This window comes from Peromyscus maniculatus, chromosome 10, assembly GCF_049852395.1.
Source record: "Peromyscus maniculatus bairdii isolate BWxNUB_F1_BW_parent chromosome 10, HU_Pman_BW_mat_3.1, whole genome shotgun sequence".
In the NCBI taxonomy this organism is placed as follows: Eukaryota; Metazoa; Chordata; class Mammalia; order Rodentia; family Cricetidae; genus Peromyscus; species Peromyscus maniculatus.
In genome coordinates, this window is record NC_134861.1 from 71,466,062 (window position 1) to 71,482,442 (window position 16,381).

At 45.5% G+C, this 16,381-nt stretch overlaps 1 protein-coding gene across 2 annotated transcripts in view; it reads left to right on the forward strand.

Moving 5' to 3' along the window:
- The first annotated feature begins 1,970 nt into the window (after positions 1 to 1,970).
- The window catches only part of Tmem165 (transmembrane protein 165), a 29,018-nt gene continuing 14,607 nt past the window's right edge, over positions 1,971 to 16,381 (forward strand). The window contains exon 1 of one of the 2 annotated variants that reach the window (XM_076546469.1): positions 1,971 to 2,428. In XM_076546469.1, coding sequence (XP_076402584.1) covers positions 2,225 to 2,428 — 204 coding nt within the window. In that variant the 5' untranslated portion in view covers positions 1,971 to 2,224. Of the gene's footprint in view, positions 2,429 to 3,495; positions 3,642 to 16,381 lie in introns of those variants that run through there. The other variant, XM_042257535.2, reaches the window with a different exon arrangement.

Sequence of the window (16,381 nt, forward strand, 5' to 3'; positions counted from 1 at the left end):
TTGCATCCCCAGCCCCCACACTACACACGCTCTGTACACTGCTATGCCCATGGCATTCCTTGCTCCAAAGTGCCCGCTAGTGATTATATTTCAGCGAGACCACATCTAAGTAGGACAGTCCCCCAAAGCTGATCTGGGAATTACTAGGCCTCCTATACCCTTAGTGGGTAGGGGTCAAGTAAACGCTTCAGTTCTTCTTCAGTGAAGGCTGCCAACAGGGTGGGGGATGTAGCTCAGTGGTAGAGCAACTTGCCTGGTAGGCACAAGGCCTGGATTCACTCGCCAGCACTTCAAAAATGTAAAAAAAAAAAAAAAAAAAAAAAAAGCCTTTTTTTTTTCTTTTTGGTTTTGTTTTGATTTGTTTTTCAAAGGGAGTTAGTCGCCATTCAAGACTAGGCTAATGGTTCTGAGTCCTCCAGGAGTTAAAGCTATATCTAGCCTCGATTTGGAGCAAAGCATAGGCCCAGGAGATATGGCTGTGTGTGTGGAACACAAAGAGCTCCTCCCTTTAGCATCCGATACCTGGAGCTGACCTGGCAGAGCCCCGCTGAGGCCAGTGAGCTGGGCAACACCGAGGGGCTGGGAAATCCCACGCTCCTGAGACCCTGCCGCTGTAGCCCTGCCTTGCCAGCTCCCCTCTGGGAAGCGAGCGTGGGAAGCCCTCGCCTGACATCTTCGGTTGAATCCATCTCCTGTCTTCCTCCAGGGCCACGGCAGCTTAGCGACCAGCATCTCAGCACCCAGCAGCTTTAGCTTATTTGCTTTATCATCTCTGTGAGGCAACTAGAAATTAGCCAGAAGCCCTTCCTCTGAGACAGTCATAGTTTGGGGGTGGCTACCTCCAGAAAAATTAACCTAGCCCTTCTGAGCAAGGCAAATCTTTGCAGAAAAAGGAGGTGGCTGAAGGAGCCTGGGTTTCTGGTCTCTGCTTCATGGCATCACGAGGGCTCAGCACATTTGCACTCCAGGAATGAACTGGGAGGGACAATAGCTGCACCCCAAACTACGTGTAGGAGGCATCCTGGTTACCTCAGCGCACACACACACACCAGGAACGTGCAGAAGCTATGGCTTGAAGGGCCACATATTCTGTAAGGAACAATGGAAGGCCAAGGCCAGGCTGCAGGGACGGCTGGAGGAAACAGGGGTAGGACTTAGAACAGGGCCTGGCATGAAGTTAGCACTTTGTGGTGTGTGTGTGTGTGTGTGTGTGTGTGTGTGTGTGTGTGTGTAACTCTGGTAATTAGGTAACTCAGCTCTTCTTAAAAAAAAAAATGCAGTCATATTCTAGAGCCTAACTAACCATTCTTTCCGATCTTCTAGTTTTGCCTACCCCAGAGGCTCCATCCCACAAAAGTCGTAAACAACACTCAACTTTTTCAAAAGCCAGACCTTTTCAGGACATCTGAAAGAGCCAGGTCAGTGTGAGACCCGTGTTTTGGCGGGTGGCTGGCTGTTCAACAAGGTCTTAAAACAAAAGCTTGGACGTTTTCATCTTTTACTTCCGAATCCTCCCACTTGAGAGCCTTCAAAGACCAGCATGCGGACTCTTAAAGAATATCCCACGTCGGTGGCACTGGGACTTGCTGAGGGTGGGTGGATCGCCACTTTAAGGTGTGGCAGTTCCCGTCAGGGAGTGCCACGTAAGTAGCGGGGCTGGGGCTCCCTTGTCATTTAATAGAAGTGGAGGTGGCGCTGGCTGTGGCTCTCCTTGCCTAAGGCTCTCGAGGAAGTGCTGGTCGGATGCCGCCTGCAGCCGGGTCGCTTGGCACGGCCCAGAGACCAAGAGGGTCGCCGCCCGTGGGGTTGGGAAGGATGCAGGGAGTGTCTGTCAATCATTCAGGGCCAGCTACCTGCCCGGCTCGCCGGGTCCAATGGGAGGAGCGCGCGAGCCGCACCTCAACCTGCGGGAAACGTCACGACGCCGAGGCTGACGTCGGGCCAATGGGAGGCCGCCCTGGCCAGGGGGCGGGGCCGGAGGAGTTGGGCCGCGGAGGCAGTTGGAGGAGTGTGTGTGTGGGTTCTCCTGCCCGGCAGCTACGGAGCGCCCGCGGCCGGTCGGTCCCGGTGGCTGCGTCCCGCGTGGTGCAGGCTGCCCGCTGAGCTGAGCGGCGGCGGCGGCGGCGGGACCTGACGGACGCGCCTCCCGGGCACGCCAGGCTCCACACTTCCCCTTCGCCCGCACTTCCTCCTGCCGCAGCGCCGTGCCGGCTGGGCGGGCGGGATGGCGGCCCGGGGGAGCTGCCCGGCGCCGACACGACGGCTGCTCGTGCTCCTGCTGCTTCCGCTGCTGCTCTGGGCCCCGGTCGGGGTCCGCGCCGGCCCCGACGAAGACCTGAGCCACCGGAACCAGGAGCCGCCGGCGCCCGCCCAGCAGCTGCAGCCGCAGCCCGCGGCCGTGCAGGGCCTCGAGCCGGCCCGGGCCGAGGTGAGGGCCGCGGCTGGAGGGGATGGGGCGGGCGCGCCATCGGAGCCGGCGGCCGGGTACCAGGCTCCGCCGCGGGCGGCGCCGCCCTCTTTTTTCGAGGCGGCTGGGGGAGGGGAGCCGGCCCCTGCTAGCCTCGCCGGGAGGAGGGTGACCGACAGCTTTCCCGGGCGCGGCCTGGCCTCGCCTGGCTGCTTGGGGGAAGGGAAAGGGAGAGCCCAGCCAGGGGTCCCCATTGGTCCTCTAGATCCCCGGTAGCGACGTGTCGGCTCCGGAGTCGGCTTCCTGCTGATCAGATGTGCCGTACTGGAAAGACTGGGAATACTCATCCCAAGTAGAAAGTTTTTTAGCACAGAGCAGCTGGGAGACTTCGGCTTCTCAAAAGATGATCAAAGATGATCACATCGGCCCCTGTCCTTGCTGAAGCAATCCATCCAGAGATGCTCACCCGAACTCAGCTTGGTTCTTTGCCAAATGTAGGGTCTAGTGATCATGCATTGCTGCCCTCCATTTAAAAAAAAAAACGTGCTTTGGCTTGAGGGAAGTGGCCTTTAAGAACGCAGAGACCTGCGTCCGATGGTAGAGTGTTTTACAATGGGGGATTCCCAAACTACATTTACCTTCACCAAATAGATATAAAATAACCTTTTAATCTATGTTCGTAGAGTTTATCCTTTCTAAGCCACTTTCCTCTGTCTTGGGTTGTCTTGTTTCCAATTTTGACTCAAACACTGGAGTTTTCTAGTCCGTGAGTAGGGTCCATTTAGGCATCGGTTTCCTACCCCCATCCCAATCTGTGCCCCCTAATTCATTAAACTCAGAACTCTTCAGAGAATGGCTCTGTACAGTCACATGGCAGGATGGATATTCATGTTTCTTCATCACCCAGTTCCAGCCAAACCCTGGGTCTTTTAGGGACCCACCACTCCCTCCCTGTATTCTAAAACCGCGCCTTCCAGAACCCTGAGACCTGACATGTGCGCTCTTGCCAGCCCCTCCTAAACAAAGACCTTACAACAGAATTCGAGCTTGAAGCCTGCGGGTCAGAACCCTTCCCATCTTCAAGAGCCAACAGAAACCTCTGGAGCCTTTCCCAAGCTGCTCTTGTTAGAAGTGATCATTCTCTGAGTAGTAAATGGGAGTTTTCATTTCCTCACAGTTCACATTATACTGGTTGGCCTTCCCTGCATTTTGTTTTTCTACGCAGTACCAGAAGGTGGGAATTTCTGCGATTCTGGGTTTGGTTTTACTCAGCAAGTACTTTCTAAGAATCGCCTATCCAGAATGTAGTAATCGGTCTTGAGAAATAAGGAAAAATTCTCCTTACTGGAAGTACTCAGGAAGAAGTTCAATAACTACTCATCTGTTAGGAGATTTCATTAGCGTGATGTTAAGATCGGATGAGCTGATTTCAGTCATACTTTGGCTGCTAAGCAGGTAGAGCAGGTGACATTTCCTGCTTGTAGATGGGGCAGCCTGGGTTTGGGTAGTTGAATGTCCAGAGCCAGAACCTAATTCTTAACAGAAGCAGAGTTAGAACGCAGACTCTGCTCCTCATCTGCTAGGTGCTCTTAGCAGTCCTTGCATTCTGCTAGAACCCTTAGCCGTTTGTTTTATTCTCACGGGTTTTAGTGGTTGATGGATTATATATTGATGTGAGCCTTTTATCTTGATGCCCCCTCTCCCAGCCTCTGTCCAAGGGACTTTAATATTTCATCTATTCTTACACTTTCCATTCTGACTTGGTTTCTTAAAACTTGTGTACATGTTCTGTCTGCTCTTGCAGTGTATTTAATGTCTAGAGAGCATTGTTATCTCTTATTCCTCTTTGTCTCTTTCCTAAAACCTTGTACATTGTTGACATTTGCTAAGTAATTTTCTATGAGAAAAATCCAAGAGTTTCTTACATTTTTACATTTCAGTTCCTACTGGGTTTTAAATACCTTTATGGAAAAACTGTAAAATGAACTCAAGCAGGACAAAATATTTTAATAGTATATATCCCACCTTCTTTTACTTGCTAAAGGATTTACTAGGTGAAGTTAAGAAAAACTCAACTTTCATCATCTGCTATCTGTGATTTTGTTCATTAATGGACTGGTTTTTGCTTAGAAAATTGAACTGCAGTAGATAGCTGTTAAGAGCTGGGACTCTTGTAAACTTTACAAAATACACACACAGTGTTGGGGGGTCAGGAGTGTTTGAACTCAAGAGTAATAAATTGCCTTCCGATAGCAGTACAAATCAGGTGGCAGGTGCAGAAGTGAGAGTCACTGGCTAGCAGAAGCCAGGGCCTCTACTTGGTTGGCATAGAGGCATTGGGTGGAGGGGCTTCCCTGTCCTATCCTCTGCCCACTCTGCCTCCTTAAGCCACAAATGAACAGCATCGCAGCCATTCAGATGACTGTGCATTCATGGTCTGGCTGGTCTGTCCCTGCTCCATACAGCTGCTTCTGAACCAGCTGTGAGATGCTGAGTCATGAACTTTATTCTTTGCATTCATCGCTGAGCCTGTGAGCTGCCCGGGCTGCCACATTCTCCAGCATCAGAAGCGTACTTTAAAACAATAGCCCCCGGGAGCCAGAAAACTGAATGCAAGAGTACAGTTTATGGATGTGTCAGCTCATGGAAGCTGTACATACTACAATTTTTAAGACAAATAGTGGTAGGCACAGCCATAGTTACTACAGTCCTTTTAGGATGCTGGAGATAATCTTACTGTGGTAAGTAAAAGGTCACAGTCTGTTGGCCTCACTTAAGTGCTCTTATGGATGCCTGACTAAGGAGTTGGAGGGAAAGTTCAGACACTATGGTTTTTTTGTTTCAATATTTTTATATATTTTGGTGTTCTTTTCCATTAGGAATTGATGATTTACACTTAATAGCAAAACTTTGTCTCATTTTAATTATATTTCTGTATAACTTTTGCTGTACCTCAAATATTTCTTACAGTACTAGAATACATTGAAATTTTCTTCTTCCATGTTTCTTAAACTGTTTAATAAAAGTATAAGTTGCTTCCGTGTGACATAAATGACCAAAGTACAGTTTAACAACCATATAAACAAGGACTCAGATCTGTTGAGTATCTGGGTTTCAGCTGACTTTGCAGCTATATGCAGTGAATATTTTAAAAGGGTGGGATATTGAAATGCAACCTTTGAGGCCACTGCCTCAAGTGGAGAGTGAACTGTGAAAATCCTGTCTTCCCTGGCAGGCATGCGGGTGGAAGAGACAGTACAAACAAGAGGCTCTATCTCACTGGGTGCAGTGAGGTGGCTGAACTTTCAGACAGGGCTGTGTGTGTGTGTGTTGAGGGTTCTTTGTCTTTATAACCTGGTTAAAAAGGAGGACAGTGGTGATGTACAGTTGTCCCAGCCCTTGGGAGGTTGAGGCAGGAGCAGAGGAGTTCTCTTTGAACATATAGTCATAAATAAAGCACAGTTTTTGTGTTCCAAATAGTGACCTTAGTTTGCTCTTCTTTTTTCCTATTTCTTCTCGGGGCAGAGTACAGATCACATCTGTTCTGAAGTTAAGAGACTGTGTGGCTGTGGAGCACTGTTGGTATACCCACACCAGTCTTGTTATCTGAGCCTGCCCAGGCTCCTGTCTTCACACCACTTCTTGCTGTGCTTTCACGCACTATGAGAACACCTCCACAGAACCCTTTCCTTATTTTCCCGTTCTCATTAAACTGCATTCCTTCTCCATGCTGTCCAACACCTGGATCATCGCAGTCTCCACATGCTCTGACTTGACACCCTCAGCTGTGAAGACTTGAGGTTCCCATGGTGACCTCTGCCTGAAATGATGCTGTTGGTACGGCATTTATTTGGTGTTACGTAAGCAAACAAACTCTTAAGAAAAAAATCAGTAAAACTAAGTATTTAATATGCTTCAAATATATTAGAATGGTAATGTCCATAAACAAAGTTGCTAAATGTTAATAAAAAATTAATTTTGTGAAAATGTAATTGTTATTTTAGATCAGCTAATTAAATCATCCAGAAAGACACAGACATTGTAATGAAAACTTGCAATAAAATACCTTTATCTGGTCTTGGTGGCACACATCTATAACCCCAGGCCTGAGTTTTAGATTAGCCTGCCTCTGTTGGTACATAGAGCTCTGTTACAGATCCAGCTGCCTAGCAAGATCCTGCTCCTGACCCAGTCTCTTAACTGTGATCTTTTAAAATTGGCTTTGTGTGCAGGGCCATTGTTGTAAGTTATGTGGCATTTTGTGTTTGTCTTTCTGCACACTGTGATGTTTTCTAGAAAAGCCTGTTCTGCCTTTGTCAGTAGTGTTGAGGCTGAGCTAGTCCTGAGTGTTGTCCCAGATTACGTTATCCTCTTACTTAATTACTTCTTAAGTGATATATATATATAATTTTTTTTCTTTTTTTTCCTATATAGTTTTTTGAAGGGGTGGAATCTGTTTTGGTAGCAAGCTATAGGTCTTGTTTCCATGCAAGCATTCTTCCTAGTTTCATCATGAGTAAAAGGAGAATTCATTACAGTCGTCTTTGTGTTCATTAAACTATAGGGTTCGAATGGGAATTCATCTTTCTGTGTTGTCATTTTCTCTGAGGATAATGTTATGGTGACACATACTTAGACTCTCAGCTACAATAAGAGGCTTCAAGTTGACTGCAGCCCAGGCTATGTGGTGAGACCGGTTCTCCACAAATTCAGGTTTCTTAAACGAGGATTTTCTATGCAGGAGTGTTAGTCTGTGTGTGTATGTGATACAAGAGAGGGCACAAGTGTGTCACAGCATGTGTATAGAGGTGAGGGGACCCCTGGTGTTAGTCCTGGATTTCCACCCTGTTTGAGAGGTCTCTGGTTTTATGCTGTGCATGCCGTGCTAGATGGCCTGCAGCTTCTGGGATGATGCTCCTCCTCCTCCTTCCCATCTTGTTGGAGGAGCACTGAGGTGCCAGGGCTCTGCTGCAGCACCTGCGTTTGCATGGGTTCTGGGATCCGAACTCAAGGCTCCAGGATTTTGACAAAGACTGTGGACAGATCTTCCCGGCCCTCAACAAAACATTTTTTTGTTTGTTTAAGTACAGGTTGCGGGTCCTGTTTTCAAGGTGCAATTCGTGTTTCACATATTAAAATACCGACATAGTGGTGTTTCAGGAATACTATGAGGAGACACCCTAGTATTTCATGTCTTCTTGTGGTGACATGTGTGACAAGGGGGACTGCACTCCCAGCTGGTGTCCTGTGTGTCAATGCTGGCTTCCGTGCTTTCTGCCCTCGTCATTGGATCAGACTCGTCCTCCCCATACCTCCTTCGCCTTGTCTTTGTTTTCTGCAGGAAGGGCCGTGTTGTGGTTGACCCCAGGCTCTTGTGTCTGTTAGGAAGGGTCCCCCATTCAGCCACATCCCCGGCCTTCCTTCCCACGGTCTGCTCTCCTGACCTGCAGTGCATTCTTCCTTTGATTCTTTTATGTCTTCCTTTTCCGTCTTTCCCTCGGTTCCACTTACAGAGTCAGTTGGGCCTGTTTTGAGAAAGGAAGAACTAATAATGAGGGACCTTGATTAGCACTGCTTGGCCCCATTAGTCTCTGCCTGCCACTTTAGAAACCACTTCTGCAGGAGGATTAGCTGTCAGCTGACCTTTGATCGAGGTTCCCTCCTTGTCTTTTTGTTCTTTTGAGACTTACTCATATGTAAAGACTACTGAGAGCAGCTAGTGTTCTTACCTGCTGAGCCTTCTCTCCAGCCCCCGACCCCATCATTTTGGGGCACACTTGTAACCTAGCAAATGAAGTCTAGAAATCTTTTCCTGTTCTCATTTGACATGGCTAGCTGCTCTCTTAAAATTTGAAGCCTAACACCATTGTGGCCATCTGATTGTAGAAACATGAGTTAAGCCTGTTGTGCCCCAGGTTCACTTGTGATCATGGCTCTTCTGGTTTTTTGCCTATCACATGAAATGATGTGGAAATGGTCTGGCGCCTACTTAGTAACGAGTAGTTGCTGCACACAAGCAGCGACCACTGCCCCGCCTAAGACAGCCTTTTCATTTCTGTTCGCTTTCCTTCCTTCCTCCTCTACCCCGACCCCAAAAGAGCTTTTCTAAGCTCTCCCCACACCCCGAGGTTCTGCTTTGAAGAGATGTTTTACAAGTGTTTGACAGTTGTGAGGACTGACCTGGCAAGTTAGTTAGTTATAGATAGGTTATCCAGCAGGCAAGATCATGTCTCCCAGGCATGGCCCCAGGATGCTTTGTCCTCTGTCCTTTGTGCTTGGTAGGAAAACCTCCACTCTGGCCTTTCGGCCTCTTGAAAGACCAAATGTGCTGCTTACATCACTTCGGATAATCTGTTACTTAAAGCAGCTGGTTCTGGATTGGCGCCACATCTGGAAGTTGCCCCTGTTGCCACAGCATGCTGTGTGTGCACAACTGGGGAGGGCAGCTGACCCTCCCCTGAGCTCTTCCGCTGGAAACCGGGAAGAGAGAACAGCAGTGCTGCACTGGAATGCTGTGGAGAGGGCAGCACAGGGCTGCAGGGCGGTTCTCTGGAGCAGAAAACAGCATCACTAAGAGAAACCAGTCCACGGGGAGCGAGGGGGGAGTGTGTGTGTGTGTGTGTGTGTGTGTGTGTGGTCGTAGTCGGTTAAATTCTACAGAATGATATCCTGGGTATCTAGGAACCCAGAAACATGCCCTGTGCTTCAGGCTTTTTAGAACTAAGGCTATCCCCAACCACAGGACCTCAGGTTGTATAAAGAGAGTAGGACTGTGATTTTACTTTGAACAGTAAGGAAACTCAGCCTTCTAGTGGATTGGTGGATGGTTAAGATGGCCAGAAAAAATTACAGGAATGAAATATTTCTGTTTAGATTATGTATAGTTAGAAAAGTATGAAGCCCCAGATGATGGAGAGACAATCTGGAGATTTGGGAAATTAGTCGTACACTTTCATATTTTATTTTATTTTGGTTTTTCAAGACAGGCTTTCTCTGTGTAGCTCTGGCTATCCTGGAACTCATTGTGTAGACCAGGCTGGCCTCGAACTCACAGAGATCCTCCTGCCTCTGCCTCCCTGAGTGCTGGGTTTAAAGGCGTGTGCCACCACATCTAGCTCTTTTTTTTTTTTTTTTTTTAACACTTCCATATTTTAAATGTGTAGTCTTTGGGTGCAGATCTATAGATAATACATCAGTATGGTAAAACATCCGTAAGTGGGGTGCCTCCTGTTTTTGAACACTCTACATCATCCCCTTTCTTTTCTTTCCCAGCATCACCTTTCAAGCATTAGAATCTAGCCAGTCTCAGAGCAGTGACAGAAAAGCACTCAGGAATAACAGTGAAAAGGCTGCTGTGTCCACGGCACCAGGTGTGGTGAAGGAGGCAGAGGGAAGGCCACAGAGCTGGAGCTTTCACCTCGGTGTAGACTGGAGTCAGGTTCAGGAGCATGGACTTGGAAAGTCATAGGTAACCTGGAATGGGACGGTGCTTTGAGCCTCACCTGTGCGCTCTCCATTTCCGGTGGACAGGTCCCATGTAGTCTGTGAGGTTCATGTCTGTGAGCTTTAGCTATTGGCCGTCTCCCTGGGGAATCTCATCCCCTTGCAAACAGCCCTGGCTAATTTAGGCCCGTGGCACCAGGTCTATACCTTGTCATGATCCGTGTCTGGCAATCTCTTGGGAACCGTCACGTGAAACTGCTAGTCACTCACACTGACTCGTCAAAGCCACACCCCTTGTTGTGGTTCTTCTTTGCCCCTTAGCTTTTAGGAGCATGACTATCAGGCAGCCAGGCCAGATTCTGAGCACCATCCCTGTTTGAACCCTGCCCTTCCTAAGACCTATTGATTTTTTTTGCTTTCTGTCATGTCATATTTTTTTTCTTCTGTGATTAGTTTCACCATTACTCTTAGGCAGTTTACCTTTGGTAGGCCTGGTAGCAGATATTCCCCACGGCCCTGATTATTATCCACAGTGCCTCCCTCATTCATGTTTGTCTTACACTCAAAACCTTTTAGGGGCTTTCCTCTGGCCTCTGAGTTGGGTTATCATTATCACACATACTTTTCATTTGGGGTGCAGTTTTTCAGACTGCAAGCATTCATCCAGTGGTTTACTCTTGGGTCTTAGAACAAGCTTTATTCCTTCTCAGTGTTGGTCAGGGTCAGGCAGAATGTACACACTGCTGTACTTTCTAGTCAGCCATTCCAGGTATCTAATCTTAGATCCTGTGAGACTCGAGAAAGAATCTCACAACCCATACTCCACTTGGTGGTCAAAGGTTGTCCCACAGGTATGAGCTTCCTGACCTTTGAATGAGTAAGTGCAGAGCATGTACTTTCTGGTGGGTTCTGCCTGAGGCCTGCCGCCACTTACAAGGAACTGATCCAGGCTGGAGTAGCAGGTCAGGGGAGCGGGTCTTTGGAGGGGCTGGAGACATGGATCAGCTGCTAAGAGAAGGTCCTGCTCTTGTGAAGGACTCAAGTCTGGTTCCCAGCACCCATGCAGCGTGGTTCACAGCCACGTGTCACTTTGGTTCCAAGGGATCCAACACCCTTGTCTAGATCCTGTGGGCACCTGCCCTCACATGTGTGCATCTCCATGCACACACATGAGTACACACACAGTTAAAAGTACATTTTTCAAAGAGGTCTTTGAAGTGGTGCATACAGGGTATCCACACCTGTGCATGATGGCAGAAATCCAGAAGGTGCAGAAGGCTGTGTGGTGAGAAACATCGCTTTGCTTCTCATATTCTAATTCATGCTCAACAGACTAGCTTCCCACTGACCGACTGGTTTTTCTACGTAGAGTTCCGTCGGAACAGAGCCACACTGTTTCATCCTCTAAAGTAGTTTACAGCTGCTCTGAAGTTAGAGCAGCAGAGTTGAGTAATTACACAAAACTATACATCCACAGAGCTGTAAAATACTTGGATCTTTAAGGAAAAGTGCCTCACCCATTCTGGTTCTGATTTCCCTCTGGAAATGATCTGGGGTGCATTTACAATGATGTATATAACTCCTTCTCCCCATATACATTAACTTCATACATAATACATATTTCATCTAAAGCATCTTAATAGTTTTTTCAATATTAGTATTTATAGAACATTCTTATTCTTCTATGTCCATAATCTTGAATGTTTTAAATTACATCTATTTATCTGTGTTTGTTCATGTGCATGTATGTGGGCACCTGTGTGCCACATCACACATGTGGAGGTCAGAGGCCAGCTTATTCAAGTCAGTTCTCCTTCCCATGAGGGTCCTAGGGATCGAACTCAGGTTGGTAGATTTGTAAGTAAGTGCCTTTACTGCTGAGCCATCTCGCCAGACAGTATATTTTATGTGGCTCTTAATAGGTCCCTGTTGATTGGACACTTAGTTGCTTTGTCTCTTCTTTATCAACATTTAGTTGATAATATGTTTCTACTACAGAAATGCCAGCTCTCCAGTGTTCCCGTCCTCACCTTTGTGGCTCTCACCCCTTCTATGACACATTGTCATGGTGTGCATGTGGCTGGATTTCAGGGGCCTGGGATGCAAGGGCTGGACCAGATAAACCTTGCTTACAGCGTTCTCTTTGAGCTGGGTTTGAGGGGCCTGGACAAATGGGGCAAAATGAAGGCACTGGGGAAGGAAGTCTGACTGACTGAGGGTGTGGTCAGCAGCAGCCGATGCGCTCTCAAACTGCACTGCCCATGACTGAGCCCTGAGGGGAGGGATCAGCATATAGCCTACCACTTTAAAAGTAGTATGAAAAACAATGTTAGAATACTTCGTGGCAATTTAAAAAACATTGCTTATAAGTTAATGGTGGTTTGGATGTATTGGGTTAAATTGATCTCTCAAATAATCTTACCTGTTTTTACTTTGTAAAATGGGTAATTTAAACGAGAAAATATAAAAGTACATTATGAGGCTAATTTTCCAGCTTGTGGTGTTTTGCATTTAGTGCTGCTATTCTGGCTTCTTCGGGAGAAGGTTTTGGGAACTGGTGTGATTAGATGGGGAATATGGAGTAGACACAGATAAAGGTTTGCATGTTGTGTTCTAGGCATAAGACGCTCTTTACAGTTGGTTACTGATTTCTTTTAAGTTTTTATTTTAAAACTAAAGAACAGAATATAAGATAAAAGCCTGAGATGGGTTGAAAGCTACTGTAGAAAAATCCTGCCACTGCCATTTCCTGGCTTGAAGAGGGCTGCATGGCCTCCCGGCCCCACCTCTTCCCCTCCGGTCACTCTTTCTCTTTTAGGCCCTTTAAGACTCATCGGTCCATTCCAGACAGTTGACTGGAAACTCCACCTCTTTTCAGTTGAGCAGTGGACCAACAGCATACACAGAAACTCCGCAACATTTCCCCCCTTTTGTCTAATAAAAAGGGAAGGGTTCTAAGTCTCTCATAGTAAAACTATATACAATAAGAATTATTATCAAGTATTGTCCAGATAGAAAGGAAATTAACAAAAATGACACTGCATACAACAAGAACAATTATCAAGTAAGAAATACATTCTCAATGTCCAGTCCATAAGTAATTGGCAAATTTATAGAGATTATTCCATTGTCTGTCTCTCCTTAAGAGTCCAAAGTTTTGTTCCTAACATAACTTTTGCCAAGATTTGGGAGAACTATAACTGTCTAGTCTTCAACTCCGTCAAAGACCCGAGAAGGAAATAATATCACCTGAGTAAGCAGAAAGTCGAAGCAAGCAACTTTCAAAAAATGTGAGAAATGACAGAAACAGCTGGTGCCTGGACAGCCATCCAAGGTTCCTCTGCAATGTTGGGGCATCCATCTTTGGCCTACAGGCCTAGAATATATGACAGACTTTTTTCAGAAGCAGGAAAATTTGAAGGACTGTCCTACCCTGTCTTGGCCAAGTTTGGCAGTTGCCTTTCTTTGTGTCCTGCTTGTCCAGTTTGGACAGCACACTGTCAGCAGTTGAGGCAAGGCCAGTTCCTTGCCCTAATGGCTAGCTTTTGCCACAAAGAAAGCAAACTCCATATGGAGTTTCTTCGATACCCATCTTTAGAAGTAGATCAGTGCCGCCAGGAGCAGACATGTCTTTAAGTGGCCATATTCTGTAGGTCTTTGAAGTATCTGAAGATTACCTATCTATCTGAAATATATCTCTGTATACCTAGAAAACCTAATTAACATGGCAATAAGTTTGATAGATATGGGTGACTTTTAGCCTATATTTCTTCATTATCCTGGAAAGCTTTTAAGGACTAAAACTTTACATTGCATAATTTGACAAGCTGTATAGGTACAAGCTATATATGTAATGCCTTGAGCAAAAATAGAAGCAAAGGTACAGTATAAGGACAATAACCTTAAATTGTATCAACATACAAAACAGAAGTAGCAACATATACAGTATAGCAAAATAACCTTAAATTTGTATCAATATACAAAAATCCATACCAATGTAAAATATTTAAGACTATTAGTTGCTTTTTTTTAGTTTGAAAGTAGATTTAATAATCATATCTACCCCCCCCCCTTTTTGACCATACTCAATAACAACTTGTAAACAACTCCCCTTACACGATGACAGATATCCATAACCCATTGAAAGACTAAAACCTATCCATCTCCACCACTGGGAATGTGGACGTCATGTTCTTAAAATTACTTCCTGCTGTCTGGAGGGGGGGGGGCGGCATTGGCATCTCTGGTGGACCCTGAAAAAAAACTGAGATAATGGTCTAGTCCTGAGAGAGCTAGCTGTATCATTTGGGAGTAGTGCATCTCAGCTAGCCACCTTGGAATTATCCTGAGCAGTTTGTGGTCCAACGCTGATCTTTGGGTGGTGTTTATCGGATCAGTGGCATTACCACAATCCAGGTGGAATGGTCATTGTGGGGCCCCATCGTCAGCATCCTTTTGGAGACCTCAGAGATCGATGTTAGGAATGTTTAACGTTCACTGCAGAAAACCTAAACATATTTACATGTCATATGCTGTAAATCCTAAGGAAGTTAAAGGACCAGGATCTCTAAAATACATCTGGGATATCCAAGCTTAATTTCTAAATATCTGTTTAAACTTAAGCCTGAAATCATGTACAGAAGCTACATGAATTGAAACCTAAGGTTAGAATTAGTTAGTGCTTTATAATATCATTAATGTCAAAACAGAAAGTTTAAATTTTGAGATAGTACTTGTACCTTAAAAAAAGTTTTAAAGAGTCAAGATAAATTCGAGGGGTATGAGATTAGTGACAATACAGTAGTCCCTAGATTTGGTACTAGGTGTTACTGATTTCTTTTAAGTTTTTATTTTAAAACTAAAGAACAGAATAGAAGATAAAAACCTGAGGTAGATTGAAAGCTACCATGGAACACCATCCCCCAACCCACCCCCACACTACAGATACCTGAACTGGTCAGAATACAGAGAATAAGTGATTGTGGGTAGCCCAGCCCCATATGGGACATCTGTGATACTTGATTTTTAAAAATCTTTGTCTTCATATCATCCTGAGACTTCATTTTTTGATCATCCCAGACTGGCTTAATAAACTTGTAGTTTTAGTGCCTTTTAGTCTTCTATGCAGAAAAGCTTTGAGAATATGGAGGATTGAGTTTTACTTTGTTTCCTTTTTTATTTTTTCATTTGTTATTTTTTGTGCATCTGTGTGTGTGTATGTATTTGTGAATGTATGCCACATTCGTGCCTGTGGGAGCCAGAAGAGAGTGTCTAATCCCGTAGAGTTGGAGGTACAAGTGGTTATGAGATGCCTTGTGTGGATGCTGAGAACTGAACTTGAGTCCTCTTGAAGAGCCCTGAGCCATCTCTCCAGCTCCTTCCCTTTATTGTATTCTTCAGGCAAACTTGATTCTTTATTTCATAGAGAACAGACTAAATAACTTGGCCAAGGACTTAAGGCTTAGAAAACCACAAAAAATATGAAACATTTCTCTCTCCTGTGATTTGATTTAAAATGTAAAATTTTCTCTTTTGAGCTTTGGAGCCAAGTGATATTAAGTGCTATATATTTACTCCTGAAATTTTTCTTGGACTTAAGATGCTGAAATTTTGTGAAGTCTTTTCATATAAACAGTTCAGCTGTGTGTGGTAGTTGATGCTTGTAATCAACCCCAGGACTTAGGAGGAGGATGCAACAGGCAGGTGACTCCCAGGCCAGCCTTAGCACGATGGCCAGACCCTGTCTCATACAGAAAGAGGGTAATGTGGGGAGGATTGGTGAGGTTCCAGCAGGAAAATACTGTGTTTAGGATGTCTTAGTTGAAGTGCCTATGTCTTTTGGAATGCTGTTGGACCAGCTATAAGCTTGTTTTAAAGGAATATCAGCATAGATAGAGTTAAAGTGCTGATGGAGAGAGACCCTTTAAAATGGTACCTGCTTAATTAAGAGCTGGCTGCCAGGACTACAGGGTTTCCTTGTTTTAGCTCGGAGGTCTACACTAGACCAGGTCATTCTTACAGTTCTGATATGCCCTGTAGTATTAAGTCACGTTTATGTCATGCACTGAGTGGTCGTGTCTACAATAAGAATTGAGAATGTTACATAGAGTGTAGATAGAGCCACATAATAACGTTACCAAATACTGAAACCTAGACACGCTGAACTTCCTGGTGTTTCATCTGATTAACCTGAGTTGCCCAGTCAGCTTCCTTTTCTAATGAGCCAGGAACTAAATACGTTAGATTGTATAGGCCACATCTATGCTGGCCACGTAAAATCTCCACTGTGTAATCTTCCTTTATAGTTTTCCTTTTTTCACTCTCCTTCCTTCCCCCTCTCTCCTTCCCACTTCCTCCCTTCATTTTTTATACTCTCTTAGAATTGTAAACAGGCTGGGTTTGCCTCTACTAGCTTGCGAAGTCCTGGTTTTAGAATCTGTTCATTTCTCATGACCTTCAGAGGTCAGTACCTTCTTAAAGGGCATGGCTTCAGAACATTCTAGCCAACTTTGGGGAAGGCCAATGAAGTTT